The sequence below is a fragment of the Psammomys obesus genome, unplaced genomic scaffold (genome assembly GCF_907164565.1).
Source record: "Psammomys obesus unplaced genomic scaffold, mPsaObe1.curated_primary_1811, whole genome shotgun sequence".
Taxonomy (NCBI): domain Eukaryota; kingdom Metazoa; phylum Chordata; class Mammalia; order Rodentia; family Muridae; genus Psammomys; species Psammomys obesus.
The window spans coordinates 5,723,531-5,738,299 of record NW_026596039.1 but is presented as its reverse complement, the minus strand read 5'-3'; the positions used below and the strand labels follow the sequence as shown (position 1 = coordinate 5,738,299).

The window sequence follows — 14,769 nt, the reverse complement described above, 5'->3', positions numbered from 1 at the left end:
GGAGTAGAGGAAAGGAGTGTGGAAGGACTTGACCCAAGAGCAGGCCCTGGGTAGGGGCCTCCTTTGTGATCACTGGGCAATCCCTGGGTTTGGGGAAGATCCAAGCAGGTCCTAAGCCTGCTTCTTCTAGGGGCTTTTAAGTCTGGGGAACGCAGAGCATGGCTCCGGCTGGTGTCTGGGCCACAGGGTCCACATCGTGATTCAAGCTAATGGAGCATGGACAATCAGAGGGTCTGGGAGGAATTTCTCTTTGGCTTCAAAGCTGATCAGATGACTCTGCTTCAGCCCAGCTAACTTCCTAATTAAGCCAGTGGAGCTTTGAGGCCAGAGTCCACTGGGTGACCCATAGGGTCATGGGTGCCAGGAAGAGCTCTAGCTCTGGGTGACGCTGAGAGGGCAATACGTTCATGCTCTGTGCGCAGGCCACAATTGGTCCCCAGACACAACACGGGAAAGGTCTGATTTTTCTGCTCCTAAGATTGTCTCTGCTAGGCTCATTCTCTACTCTGCTGTACTCTGCTGCATGGTTGAAGATCCCAGCCCGCTGGGGATGCACTGCCTCCACTCCAGTTCCTGGCCCTCAGCCTCCCTGGGGCAGAGGAAGCACTGGTCCTTTCATCCTAAAGGATCAAAGCTTCCTACACAGGTGAACACCCTAAATCCGCCTGAGCAGAGGCCCCTCCCTTTCCATCTTTTGGGATCACTGGGAGACAGCAAAAGAGACCATAACCTTCCAGAAGTCTGGGATGAGCTCTCGACCCACCCATGATCCATGCCCAACCCAGGAACCTTTATACCTGCTGGGAGCAGTTCTTGGCAAGTTCTTTCAGAGAAGCCACTGCCCTGTTTCTTGGCTCTGTGTGGAGCATGGTAGGAGGCCCCCACGATGAAAGAATGATAGCATCATATCTATTCCATTCCAGCACGGCCAACAGATACTCCCAAGGTCCAAGAGGGGTAGGGACAGGAGAGGGGCAGGATGGCCCAGGAACATATTAACTAAGCTTCTACTACTTCTAATGTAACCAGAGGACATCACAGGACTCTTGAACATGCAATGCTCGCAGGCCATGCAACCACAAGAACTATGTGGGGACCCTTTTAGGCTGTGAGGAGATACTCAAAGGGACACAGAAACAGGCAGTATAGAGAGTGCTACACACAGTAATTGAATGTCTCTTAATGTACTGTTTTGTGAGTACTCCAGGCTTAGCAAACAGGCTCCTCCACCACTTGTCCAAAACGCCTTTGGAAGAGAAGCTTAGTTAGCCAATTGGAAGCATCATGGGCACTGGGTCTGACTGGCTCTAACACTCATCTGCCCAGTGGCCACAGGCAAGTCACCTAACCTGTCTGGGCCTCCTCTTTCCATATATAAATCAGGCAAACCACATCTGTCATGAACATCCCATGTGATCCGTGATGGTCATTAAGTTATTAAATGATGCTCCCAACAGTGCCTAGCACCCAAGATCTCCGAATAAAAGTTTGCTTTCACCACCATTTTCATTCATACTCATGTCTATCCTCACAACACCACTCTCAGCTGACTTATGGGTCTGGCTCTGTCAGGCTATGGGAAAAACAAGCCCTATCAGCAATGGCACTCTTAGCCTTGGGAAGAGGATGAACCAATGAGGTACAGGAACACTTCAAGATGAGAGAAGTCATCCTCAGCTGGAGGGCAGACCATGAAGGCTTCGATGCTACTGGCTTGGATTTAGTGCTTAGAATCAATATTTAAAGGAAATAGTGGACAATGTTCAGGGAAAAGCATGTGCAAAGGCACACTGGAGTGGAAAAACACTTGGCACGAACTGAGGAGTGTGCAGTGTGCAGGTGAGAGCAGTGAGACTTGCAGGGAGGGAGCAGCCATCACATTGGGCTCATGAGTGTCCTTCTCAGGTGTATCCTGGAAGTGTAGGCACACTGAAGCCACAAGTCAGGACCTGCTGCAAGCCAGGAGCTGCAGTAGCAGCCCTCCTCGGAGATAAGGTCATCAGAGCCTCATCAGAGCCATCACAGCAGTGTCAGTAGGGCAGGGTTGGCCATGAGGCCCATTCTCTAACACTCTGGCTGGGAGACAGAGAAGGAAACCACCTCCTCACCCCAGTGTTACTTATATACCAGAAGTGGCTTGCAGGGGCTCACAGGGAATGCCCTGTAGCCATTGCTGGCCTCTTGCTCCCTCTCCTCACTGCAGTTGACTGTGTCTGCCCAAACAGATCTCGCTCCCATCTCCATTGACTCATCAGGCAGCCATACCAGCTTGCCTGCCAAAGTATGGGCTCCCCTGCATGACCCCCTTATGGGAACAGGGCAGACCAGGGAGCCTGAGTGTGAGCCTGAGTTATTTGGGTCTGCCTTGCATTTTCCTAATAAGCCTGAGGCAGCAAAAGGGATTGGGTTTGTTTTTCATCATGACATCCACAGAGCCATGCTGGTGTTCTGGTATGCTGGGTTTCAGTCAAGAAGCAAAACACAGCAGCAGAGGGTACAAGCAGAGCAAGGCTGGAACCTGCTATGAAACAGACAGCCCTATCTTTGGGAGAAAAAACTCTAAGGTGGACTCTGGGTCCTTACCAGTTACTAGGGTCAAGGTACCCAACTCCAGGGAGAAAGTGGGACATGAAGACCTAAAAAGGGAACTAGGCAGTTCTTAGTAGCAGCTGGCTCCTTCTTTCAGTCCTGGATGAAACTCCAGTTAGAGATGGGGAAAATGCTTTTACCACAGGGTCTCTAAGTCTCTATCTAAGTCTCTAAGCCTTTGGGATGGAAGACAGGCCAAGATTTTGACCAAGCCCACTGAGACTCTGGTTCTAATCTCACCTTGTATGTGGGGTTGGTATGCTGTCCCTGTCCCTAAGGACCCTCCTCCATAGAATGATAATGGGTGGAGCCTATAGTCAGCTCCTTCCAGAGAACAGCCTCGAAAGGAGCTGGCTCTATTCCTTTGCAGGCAGGGGCAGAGCTGAGAGTCCATTTGGTTTCCAGCTTTAAAGTGCATGCCTTCCAGGACTCTAGAGGAATGGCCTCCATTTAAGTCCATTGATTGACCTTAGTCCCTCAATGGGACAGTCCTGTGCCCATGCCCAATGGCCCATTTTGCTTCCCGGACCACGCCTACAGCTGGGTCCCAAAGGAGCCACGAGCCAGTGGAACTAATGTCCTCTAATGAGATTCGGGCCAGAGTGGTCAGGCGGGTTTTATTGTCTGTGGCTGGGTAATGAGACTCCTCATAAAATGGGAGTGATTTGGGGTCTGTGCAGACTGGAGGTGGCAGGGGTTGCCTGGGCAAGGGAGTTGACTCAAAGTGCCAAATTGTTATCTCCAAGCCCCTCTTGGGTGCTCCATCCACCCCCATGGTGCTTTCTGGGTTCCTGCTTCCTGCCTGAGCCAAGCCCACGCCATGTCCTGGCATGCCCATGGCCTGGGGCTCCAAGCTCACACCTCAGGGCCCTGCCCTTGTCTCAGCCCACATTCCCAGAGGATTCTCACTGTCCCCCTGCTCCTTCACTGCTCCCCTGTTAGGCACACTCTGTGCCAACCTGGGCTCTCTGGTCATCTCCAGCAGCACTTTCTACTCACCTATTACCTCCCCCAGACCCGCCATACCTGCCCCAGGCAGCAACAGTGGAAGCTGGGGGCAGCTGACAAAACCAATGACTGCATCATGGACACAGTGATGCCCTGGCTCAACCCCTTCTGCGTGCCCATCCCAGCTTGTTTCTCCTTTCTGGTCTAAGGGATTTACCCTCAGAAGGCCCAGTCTCTAATTTGGCCACATGAGATAGGCAACAAGTCACAAGGCTAGGAAACAAGTCGTTTTCCTCATCTGTAAAAGGGGAATGGTATTAATTCTAACGCAATTCACGTGAATTCTGGGTGAAACTCTGTGTGGAGAGGGGTACAGACATGACTGCCATGGCCACACAATCCCAGGGCTCCGTCTGCAGTATCTTCATGACAATTTAGTGGAAGTGTTCCATTTGCAACAGGAAACCAGGAAGAGAAGGGGACAACCCCAGGAAGGACTCTCTCTTTACCTGGCCTCTACCACCTCACCAGAGCTGTTACCTCCCCTCCCCTCAGATGTGGAAGATTGAAGAAAAAGCGGGAGCAGAGAGCCCCAGGCTCTCCCTGCCAGCCCCTGGCTGCTGCCTCTGCAAGCACTCCAGATGGGCAATGGCGCCCCAGCTGGGCTGCATCCAGGGAGCAAAGCGGGTGCCGGGAGAGCCCTGAGTGACAAGCTGCGGAACAAAGGCTGCCCAGCCAGTGCAGCACTCCACAGCCTCCACAGGACTGGCCTGGGCAGGTACCTTCAGCCAGTCAGGCCACCCGAGTCCTCCCACCATGCCATCAGCTGCCAGGTGGCTGTTGTAGCATTATGTCCAAAGAGGGCCAGGTTGCAGAAAAAGAAAAGTGAGGCTGGCAGTGGGCAGGCAGCTGACTGGCTTTCTCACAGGAGCATAACGGTGGTACTACCCAATGAACAGACACCGAGGGGCAGGGACATTCAGAGACACACGACAAGAACCCGGGCTCTTCATCCATTTCACACACTAGCTAGCCTTGAGCACTTTCCATTCATCACTCCCCACCTTGTCTTACAATCTTGCATAGCATTAACAGAGCTCCATTTTGCAGATAGGAAAACTGAGGTTCACACAGACACTCTGCTAAGGTTTCTCAGGAGTCTTCAGTAGAAATGGGCCTCCAGCCTATTTTTACTAGGTTGGACCACCAAGATGAGTTGAACACCTGGTTACAGGAGAAGGACAGCTAAGTGACCTGCTTCTCTGCCCTCCACTGAGAGACTGGGAAAGGCACAGCTCCCATGCCCTACCCCCAAAGAGGAAAAACCTATAACCTCCCCTTCTGCATTTCCCAGGATGAAGATGATCTACCTATCCATTGCCTCAACACTCTGCTGTCACAAAATCTTTGTGTCTGTCTCGGGTCTCTTCTGCTACACTGGGGTTCACCTCTACTTGTAGAACGGTCAGTGCTCTGATAGCATGTCTTGCTTCACATTTCTTCCTTTTTCTCTTCTTCTGGCTCCACCAGGCGCTTGGGGCTTAGAGGGTTAACTGGATGCAGGGGTGTTATCTACAGCTCAGGGCATTCCCTCTGCAAGGTGATCCGCTCAGATCTTAAGTTACCTCCTGCACGCCAGGCAGCACATCTGCTGTTGGCTCTGCGGGCCTGCTCTCTGTGGAGTGGGGCTGGCGGCACAGGGGTATACTTGCATGCTGGGCTTGGGCAAGGAGGCTAAGCTCCTGAGACTGCTGTTAACCTAGTCCTTGTTCCTCATTGCTACCTCCTTTTCTAACCAGTGGGCTCTCTCCTGTCCCCCAAGCCTGGGATTCTATTCAGGTACATTCATGCTGCTGACCTGGCCACCCTCCTGGCTCTGCAGGCTTCTTCTGGGGACCAAACCTCTCACTCCTGTTCTTTTAAAAAGGACGGTGTGGTACCGAACTTCCAAAAATTCCTTTTCCTAAGTGCCCAGGCAGGAAGCAAAGATGCCCGAGGAAGAACTGAAAACCTATATCCCTTGGCCCCTTCCAGACACTTCAGGATCTTGAGAGCCTATGGAGCATTGCTCTGTTGGCCAAGGAGACAAGAGAAAGCTGACAAGAGGAAAGCCTTTCCAGGTGTTGTCAAGCAAGGTCTTGTGTTCCTCCCAGCAAGGATTTTGTGGAAAGCCAAGGACACGTGAAACAGCATCAAGGCTTCCTATCCCCAAAGGACTGGGATCCATCAGCTTTCCTAGAGCGAGTTAGCTAAGAGCAAATCCTGGGTCTCCTCCCAAAATCACCCTCAAGTCACCGACACAGACACAGGCATCATCAAGGTTCAACCCATGCAACCCATATGAATGCCATAACAAAATCAATTATGTGTGAACATGCATTTGGTACTCACAGCTCCAGTTCCATGGTAATCTGCAAATATGAATATATATATATATTCATATTCCTAATTCTAGTCCCGACAGATCTATACTCATAGCAGTGAATTGTAGATGATCAACACCATCACACAAAGGCCTGGGCACATGCATAACACACCCACACTAGACCAAAGGTGAGCCTATCAGAAGTGTTAGAGGCCAAGTTCCACAACTGGCTAGTGCCCATTCTCACCTGGTGGGCTGGCTAATGTTCAAAGTTAAAAAAAGAAAAATGCCCAACAGGTGACTCTGCAGACACCTCTCTGCTCCTCCTTCAGTTAGGAGGTGTTCAATTTGCCAAGTTAACCAGGAAAGATACAATCAAAAGAGTGGAGGCTACAGTCACACCTCCCTTGGGTGTTTTCTATTTGTGCTGAACAATGAACATTAGTCAGCTGCCAAACAATGGCAGCATCATAGATGCAGCAATGCGAGCCAGCCCTCTGACCCTCCGTGCTGGCCCCCTGGCTCAGCTGTGAGCACAGCCATGCTGGCAGCCTACAACTGGGCCCACGGGCCAGGCAGTGCAGGCAATCCAGGTGGACTCATTGTGCAGAGCCAAGCGGCCGAGGAAGGAACTGGCAGCCTACAAATGGTCCCTGCTTGCATTAGGGAACCACTGGCTACATGTCCTATGGGCATACTACTGGTCCAGCTTCAGAAGCCACTTTCTGGGCCACTTGGCCAGGCCTGCTGGGTCCAAGCTCTTCAGTGCCTAGCCTTCCCTCCAGCCTTGATGGGTAGGCCTTGAATCTGACTCAGATGCTCTCCACAAGGCTGCCTGACTGAGAGGCCTAGAGACGGCTGTGTTTCACAATGCAAGCCCCAGGCCAGCAGAATGGGTTCTGCTATAATGCCTGCCCAATCCCACCATGTCTGTGAGAAACAGGGAAGAGGAAAAGAACCCAACAGCATGGCTCTAGAGGCTTCAAAGGCACAGGAATGACCGGTGCTGTGCACAGGCAGCCTAAAAGGAACGAATGCTGTGGCCTGACAGGTCTATGCATGGTGAGCTTGACACCTAGGGTGTGGGGTTTTCTTTCTAGACCAAAGGTGTGGGGATGCCAATTAGAGAGGGTGTGGCACAGGTGGGACACTTACTTCCCAGACGGCTTCCCCACCCCTTCCTCTTCTGGTTTTCATCCCTCAGTGGGTAGCTCAGACCCTCTCCTCTAAGTGAGGACCCTGGAAGGAGCCCATCATCCAAGGAAACAAAGGCAGAAGCTTCTGGGCCCTTTCCACCTTGCCTGTGCCATCTGTCACATAGAAACATACTCCAAGAGCCAGGCCAGCTGTGTTAATAAAGTCAGGAGCCATAATCACACACTGGAGCCTCCTTCCTCTCCACTTCCTCAGTGCTCCCTGCCACAGCCCCGGAGAACCCAGGAATGCGCAGCAGACTGGCAAATCCCCAGAGAAAGGCAGGAGCATGAAAAAGCTGAGGAAGGGAGCGGGGAAGGACAGAGCAGGGACTGGTCGCCAACTGGTCCTCCTAGCTTTCTCAGCCCAAGGATCAGAGTGACCGTAAGCATGTCCACCTGCTTTCTGCCACAGCCGACCTCAGAAAGCAAGCAGAGGAGGCAGCAGGTGCACAGAAGCAGGCTCCATCTAGGAGGCCGGAAAGTCCAGGAACTTTGGCTGCCTCGGCTGCACCCATCCACCAGTCAGTCAGCAGCAGAGAACTTCCATTTTGGGGCCTCCTAGTCCGTGGTTGGGTTTTTGGTGGGAGAGCATCTCCTGATAGGAGCCAGGTAAGAGTCACCTCTCTGTTGTCTCCACCTCTTGTGTGGGTGGAGCACGGCAGGCCTCTAACCCCCAAAGATGGAATTGAACATGCTTCAACCCAAAACTGGGGAAAGGGAGCAACAAATAGAAGGTAGTGAGCTGATCCTTTCTCAAACCCTCCAAACCCTCAGGGCCCTTTGTCCATCCTGGGATTAGGTTAACCCCTAGTGTGCTAGGAATACTCTGGACTCTCGGCAAGTTGCTTGCCCTGGGTTCCAGGAAGCTTTGAGGATTTAAAAGGTGCTCTGAAGCCCAACCTATGCTGACGATGTAAATTCAGAGGCCGAGTTTCTGCGTGTTCTGCTCTTGACACCATCGGCAAGAAAGTGAATGAAGATCTCTCACTCCCACCCAGACCACACCGCTGGAGGGTTCAGCATGCTCCTGAAGTGGACAGTGCTGTGGAATTTTCCCACCTGGGACACCCACGAGGGGTGCACTCCACACTGGCCCATATTGCTTCCCTGGCATCCACCACTAATGGAGAGGTGCAGTGCCCGGGCAGTGAGCTGGTTGGCAGGAGAAGGGGGTGCTACGGGAAGCAGAGGAGGCCAGGCTCTTGGCTTCCAGGAGTGCATCGAAGCCACACCTGGACAGTCAGGCAGCCTCTCCCTAACAAACTGCCTGGCAAGCCTGCAGAATCACAGTGGCTGCGAATCCGATGTTCTTAATCCAGGAGGCTCCGTCTATATTCCAGCCCCCTACTCCGCCACCGGTATTCTGCCCCTATTGACGACCGCAAGCTACCTTCAGGCTTCCTCTGGCTTCCCAAGACCCCATCTTGCTAGGGCCAGAGCTCACCTCAGGTTTCTTTACAGGGGGTGGGGTGGCTAGAGAGCTACTTTCCCCACTTTGACCCAAATTAGTGTCCTGATGGCAGCCTAGCTACCTCCCCAGGGACACAAGGAGTTAAACCCAGGCGAGGGGACTCGGTAGGATTTGCCTCCTAAACGCATTTTCCAGTTCATTCCCCAGCACAATATGCCGGGGCCGTCCCCGCCTCCGCCCCCACCCCATCCGTCAGAACGGGCTGCCACGGGCCACCCCAGGGTCGGGCACGGGGTTAACCCCTCTTCTGCCGGTAGCTCGCACCTCGCGGAAAGACACGCGGGACAGCCCTCGGGGCCTCTCGGGAAAGTGGGTCATACGGCCACCTGGCTGGCACGAAGCCCGCGGAGCCTCCTCCCGGGAGAGCCCTCCGCTTCACAAGTGGAGTTCTAAAGGCGGAGGCCGGTCCCGCGCGAGGCCGCGAGTTTGCGATCCCCGGGCGGCCCGGCCTCACCCCTCTAGGAAAGGAACCGCAGGTGAGCAAGAAGCCGCTGGTGCCAGTGCCGCAGGAGCCGGCTCCGAGCGCCCGCTGTGGGGCGATGTGGGGCAGGAGGGGGCTCCCGCGAGCCCGAAACCCTCTGACAAGAGGCCGCCAAAAGCAACGAAGTCCGCCCCCCCCCCCTGCCACCACCCTCCAAGCCCACAGCCCACCAGCCAGGAGACTGACGCCCTCCCCCTGGGGCTGTTGTCTCATACCCCGAGCCCGTGATTACCGTGATTATTTTGCATTTATGTAACACGCAGTGTTTCCAAACTGCTTCTCGCGCTGAGAACTGGTTATTAAATAAATAGAACCCTATTACATATTATTATTTTTGTGAAGAACCGAGCGGAGAAAGTGCTTTCTTGCCACATGGGGACGTGCATCCGACTGCCTCCCTGCGGGCAGGCTGTCGGGCTTCTCAACCCCTTTCTCCTCGGTGCCACCTCCTTGCCCCCCCCCCTTATCCAAGCGTGACCCAACTTTTCTGGCTCCGTTCGCTCCCTACAACCCATAGCCGTGCCCGTCATCCGGCTCCCAGTCCCGGGGAGGTTCTGGTAGGGTGGGGAGCACGGGGCGGGGAGGGGGGGAGGAAGCAGAGGCAATCGCCTTACCTGGGAGGAAGAAGGCGGTCAGGCTGAGAGCGAGTCCCCACCAGCGTCCAGCGGCGCCCGCAAGCCCCATCCGAGCCATCGGGGGGCGGGGGTTCGGCGAAAGGGGCGGCCAGGAGGGCGCTCCTCGAGCTCCAGAAACCAGCCTGGAAGACGAGGGCGGAGGGCTGGCGGCCGGCGGGCGCTCGGAGGATCCAGGTCAGCCGCAGCCGTCGGCCGGGGCGGGGTGGGCCGGGTGGGATCCGCGCGGCCGCAATCCGGGCCCGGGCTGCCGCCGGCTCAGAGCCTCGGCAGATGCCCGCCGCAAGTTGCACGAGTCATGCCCCCTTCGCCTCCTCCGCTGCTCTCCTACTTGCCCCGGTCCCCGCCCTCTCCTTCCACGCAGAGCCGGGCTGGGGAGAGGGACCCACCCCCGGCGCGCCCGGCTGCCGGGCTAGAGCGGCGCAGGCTCCCGGCCCTGGGCGCGCTGCTCACACCCTCCCGCTCGGCTCCAACTTGCAAGCGTCCATGGCCGGCCGCTCTCCGAGGGTGGCCGGGCGCTGCGGAGGGCTCCGGGCCCAGGCTTGTGGTGTGCGGCTGCGGCGGCCAAGCTGCCCGCGAGGCTCGGGGCTTCGCGGTCTTGGAGGAGCGTGGGGAGAGGGCCGGGGGGCTCCGCGAGTCCCCGCCGCCGCCGCTGCGCCCGGTGCGGGCGATCCGCAACAATGTGGAGCTGCCCGGGCGCCGAGGCGAGCCGCGCTCGCTGCTCTCCCTCTCTTTCTCTCACTCGCCGAGCCAGCCTCTCACCCGCTCTCCCGTGATGTCAGCCCGGGGGGAGGGGTTAGCGTTAACCCCCTCCTGGCTCCCACGCGCCCGGCCCGGCCCTGGCCCGGCCTCCGCCCGGGCGCCCGCACCTCCCAGCCCTAGGCAGCGGCAGTGGCTGCGAGCGTGGTCGTGGGGTTCTGCTCAGGGCCCCTCGCTGGCGGGATACCCCTTGGGTCGCCTATCCGTCTTGGAGAGGGCCGGAGGGCGGGCTGCCCTCCTCGGTCGCTGACAAAGGGAGGCAGTGACCCCTAGCGGCCGGCAAGGGGGAGAGGCTGCTCGGTAGGGGTGGAGTTAAGATGGGGAGGGGGCCTGCCGTGGGAAGCCGTGTGAACGCAGGATCTGGCATTGTCCAATCTCCGAGGGCTTTCCGAACCCTCTCCTCCTACCCTGAGCCCATTTCGCAGATGAGGAACCAAAGGCCCAGACGGAGGCGTGGAGAGCGGTCCCGGGAAGAAAGAAGCGGAGCACAGTCTAGAACCCAGCGGCCAAAGCTTCTGCTCCCTGAGCTCTGCACGCCAGAACGAAGCTCCTTTGCGGAGGTCCAACCGCAAAAGCTGTAGAGAAGCCGAGGGAAGGCATCCGTGAGTGAGATCAGGGCACTCAGATTACTAATAGGACTTTTTCTAGAATCCTCGTTGCCTTCAGGGGCTTCCTTGTCCCGAAACTGAAGCAATCTGCTTTCCCTCAATGGACGAGAAACCAAGTCGGTTCCCATTGCCTGCACCTCACTTCTGAGCGGTTTGCGGGATTCCCGCGAAAGTGGCCCATCCAGTCGTTGTCCCAGACGGCCAGGACTCTCCGCCCCATCCTGTTCGCCACCCACCACATCCGGGTGGCTTCTTGCCAAGGTGACTGAGCCCGAGGGGCCCATAGCACCTTCAAGCCTGGACCGTCTGTCCCCATCCCCGGTCTGAAAGAGGCAGAGACAGGGTTTCCCAGTCTAGAGATCTGAACATTCCTCGGACGCCTCCTTTGCCCTTTGCCCAGCCCCAAGGGCACAGAGGCATGGGGAAGCAGCCAAATTCTGATAAAATGTAAATTTTCCTTTCCGAGAGGGAGAGGGGGACAGGAGGATGGAGGAGGGTGACAGTTTTCTACTCTTGGGTCATTGACCTCAGTCTCCTAAATAAGTCACTGAGCTCTCAGGGACACTCACTCTCTGCAATCTTTTCTGTTTCAGGCGTGTAAGTCAGGACGGACTTTGGCCCACAACTACTGCCTGACCTGGGAATGCACTGCGTGGTCTCATAGTTGGTCCTTGCCCCACAGGAGCTGGGTCTAACGGGGGGGAGGGGGGACGCGGAGGGGGGATATGGGGGGAGGATGACACAGAAACAGAAGTTCTGGAGACTCATTCACCCCAGCGTGGTATGGGTTCTCAGAATCACGACGAAAGCATCTAGCTTAGCCTGGGCTGAGCTGGGCTGGACCAGAAAGACTTCCCTGAGAAGGGATCAACAGGGGCTGACAGAGGCATCTATCAGACACAGTCCTTCAGGTAGCTGGATGTAAGGGAGGGGTCAGTGCAGGGAAAACCATGAAAGTGAGCAACAGTTAGGGTCCTGGGGAAAGGGGCTCATAAATACTTGCCTCAGGTAGAGCCAAGCCTGTAAATAAGAATCATGCCAGGTAGCCACAGGAGGGTCTTAATCCAGGGATTGCCCTCTCAAATTCAGCAGGTTGGTGGCCAGGCTGGCAGCCAGAGATCTCCCATCTGGCTGGCAAGTGTGTTTAAGCCTGCCAAAGCCAAAACGAGTTTCTTGCTTGTGCCTAACATATCATAGTCGTTGAATGGTTGGGTTGAAGAGGGTAATTCCAAGCACACCAAGTTCTGTTGGTTCTACTTTCTTTACACTTGCTGAGCATTCCTGGATCTGTTATTCTTAAAACGGCATCCAAGAAGGCAGAGGCAGGCAGATCTCTGTGTGTTTGAGGCCAGCCTGGTCTATAAAGTGAGTCTAAGACAGCCACGGCTGCACAGAGAAACCCTGTCTCAAGAAACAAAACAAAATAAAACAAAAAGGCATCCAAAGCCAGGGATGGTGGCTCACACCTTTGAGGAACTCAGGAAGATCTCTGAGTTCAAGGCCACCTTGGCCTACAAAGCGAGTTACAGGACAGCCACAGAAAAACCCAGTCTTCAAAACAAACAAACTAAAACAAGGCATCCAAAGAGAGTGCGTGTCTTCAGGAGGGACATGGCTACCTAAGGGTGGAGAAGAGGCGGGCAAGTGGCTGAGCCAGTGTAGCTACACTGCAGTCAGCTATAAACATGCAGGAAGGCTGCTTGAAGAGGTGACAGTTAGCTGCTGCCCTTGAGGATGAATCAGACTTGTGCCCAGAGAGGCAGAAGAGAGGATTTCAGGAAGACGTACAATTTGTGCAAGAGTGTGGAGATGTTTGAAGGCAAAGGTTCTGCCTTTGTGGGAACAGCGAGTGCTCTGGTTTGTTTTGCAATCTGAGGGAGTGTGAAAGGGGCAGGTAGGAGCAATAGGATTGCAAAAGATCGGAAGATAGGACCAGGCATCAGGAGGGCACAGGCTGTACTCCCAACCCCACCCCAACACACATACACACACCCCAGATGGTTTCTCTCTGTAGTCCTAGCTGTCCTGGAACTCACTTGTGGACTAGGCTGGTCTCAAATTCAGAGATCCTCCTGCCTCTGCCTCCTGCGAGCTGGGGTTAAAGGAGTATGCCACCATTGCTAGTGCTAGGCTCTTGCTTCCTCCTGCTTAGCTGTCATCTTTCAGCTTGAAAACAAAACCTGATGTTTCTGCTGGGTGGTGGTGGTGCACGCCTTTAATCCCAGCAGAGGTAGGCAGATCTCTGAGTTCAAGGTCAGCCTGGTCTGCAGAGGGAGTTCCAGGATAGCCAGGGCTACTCAGAGAAACCCTATCTCAAAAACACCAAACAATAACCCACCCCCCAAAAAACTCAAACAAAAGTGATGGTTCTTCCATGTCTATGCTGTATACATGAGGATACTTCTTTGCTTCTGCTTTTTTCAGCCTTGTCCCTGTGCACATTTCTGTGTGGTCTTCACACCGAGGAGAAATATATTGGAAGATATATTGATTAGGCACATGGAACTTCGATGCTCAAATGCCTGGATTCAAATTCACACCCCCCACACACACCCCTTTCTTTTGACAGGGTTTCTCTGTGTAACCCTGACTGTCCTGGAGCTCACTATGTATACTAGGCTGGCCTTGAACTCACAGCATCTTTCTGCCTCAGCCTCCTGAGTGCTGGAATTGAAAGTCTTGAGTCACTACACCTGGCTGAAGAGGTGGTATTTTGTTTATTTGTTTGTTTCTTTTCTTCTTCAGTCCTAAAGATTCCAGTCTTGTTATTTGTCTTGTGTTTAAGACAGGGTCTCTTTATGTAGCCTTAGCAGTCCTTGAACTTGATGTATAGACCAGGTTAGCCTTGAACTCACAGAGACTCCCCAGTCTCTGCCTCCTGAGTGCTGGGATTAAAGGCCTGGCCCACTACACTGTGGGGTTTTTTTTTTTGTTGTTGTTGTTTTTGTTTGTTTGTTTGTTTTTTGAGACATGGTCTCATTGTGACCTTGGTTCGCCTTGAGCTTGCTATGTAATTGAGGCTGACATTTTACTTTCTTCCTGCCTCCACCTCCCAAGTGCTAGGCTTATAGCTGTGTATCACCATGGCCAGCTCTGGATTCAAATTATTTTATTATTATTTTTTAACTCTGCGTATGTGCATATGAGTGCAGTGACCGAAGTGGCCAGAGACATCAGAGCTCTTAGAGCTGAGTTACTTACTCATGGGTGCTGCGGGGCTCAGAGGCTAAGAGCACTGTCTGCTCTTCCAGAGGTCCTGAGTTCAGTTCCCAGTAACCACATGGTGGCTCACAACCATCCATAAAGAGATCTGGTGCTCTCTTCTGGTGTGCAGGTGTACATGCAGACAAAACATTGTATACATAATAAATAAACGTAAAAACAAACAAACAAAAATCAAAAAACAAGTGGGTGTTAGGAACTGAATTCAGGTCTTCCAAGAGGATATTCAAGAGGCCGACTGAACTGTCTCTTCAGCCCTGAATTCAAATTCTTTTGGGGGGGAGGGGGATAGGGGCATTCATTTGAGACAGTTTCTTCTCTGTGTCACAGCCCTGCTGTCCTGGATTCATTCTGTAGACCAGGGTGGCTTTGAACTCACAGAGATCCTCCTACCTCTGCCTCCTGAATGCTGGGATTAAAGGCTGGGATTCAAATTCTTAAATGGTAGCACTTTTCAGTAATTATGTGTCTTTAGACCTCAGTCACTGTATCTTTAGA

General features: G+C 54.1%; 1 protein-coding gene across 1 annotated transcript in view; it reads right to left on the bottom strand.

Annotated features, from left to right (window-relative positions):
• Nectin1 (nectin cell adhesion molecule 1) overlaps positions 1-10,404 on the bottom strand; it is a 61,054-nt gene extending 50,650 nt beyond the window's left edge. The window contains exon 1 of the mRNA XM_055621900.1: positions 9,665-10,404. Within this exon, the coding sequence (XP_055477875.1) occupies positions 9,665-9,743 (79 nt within the window). The 5' untranslated portion in view covers positions 9,744-10,404. The remainder of the gene's footprint in view (positions 1-9,664) is intronic.
• Positions 10,405-14,769: the final 4,365 nt, after the last annotated feature.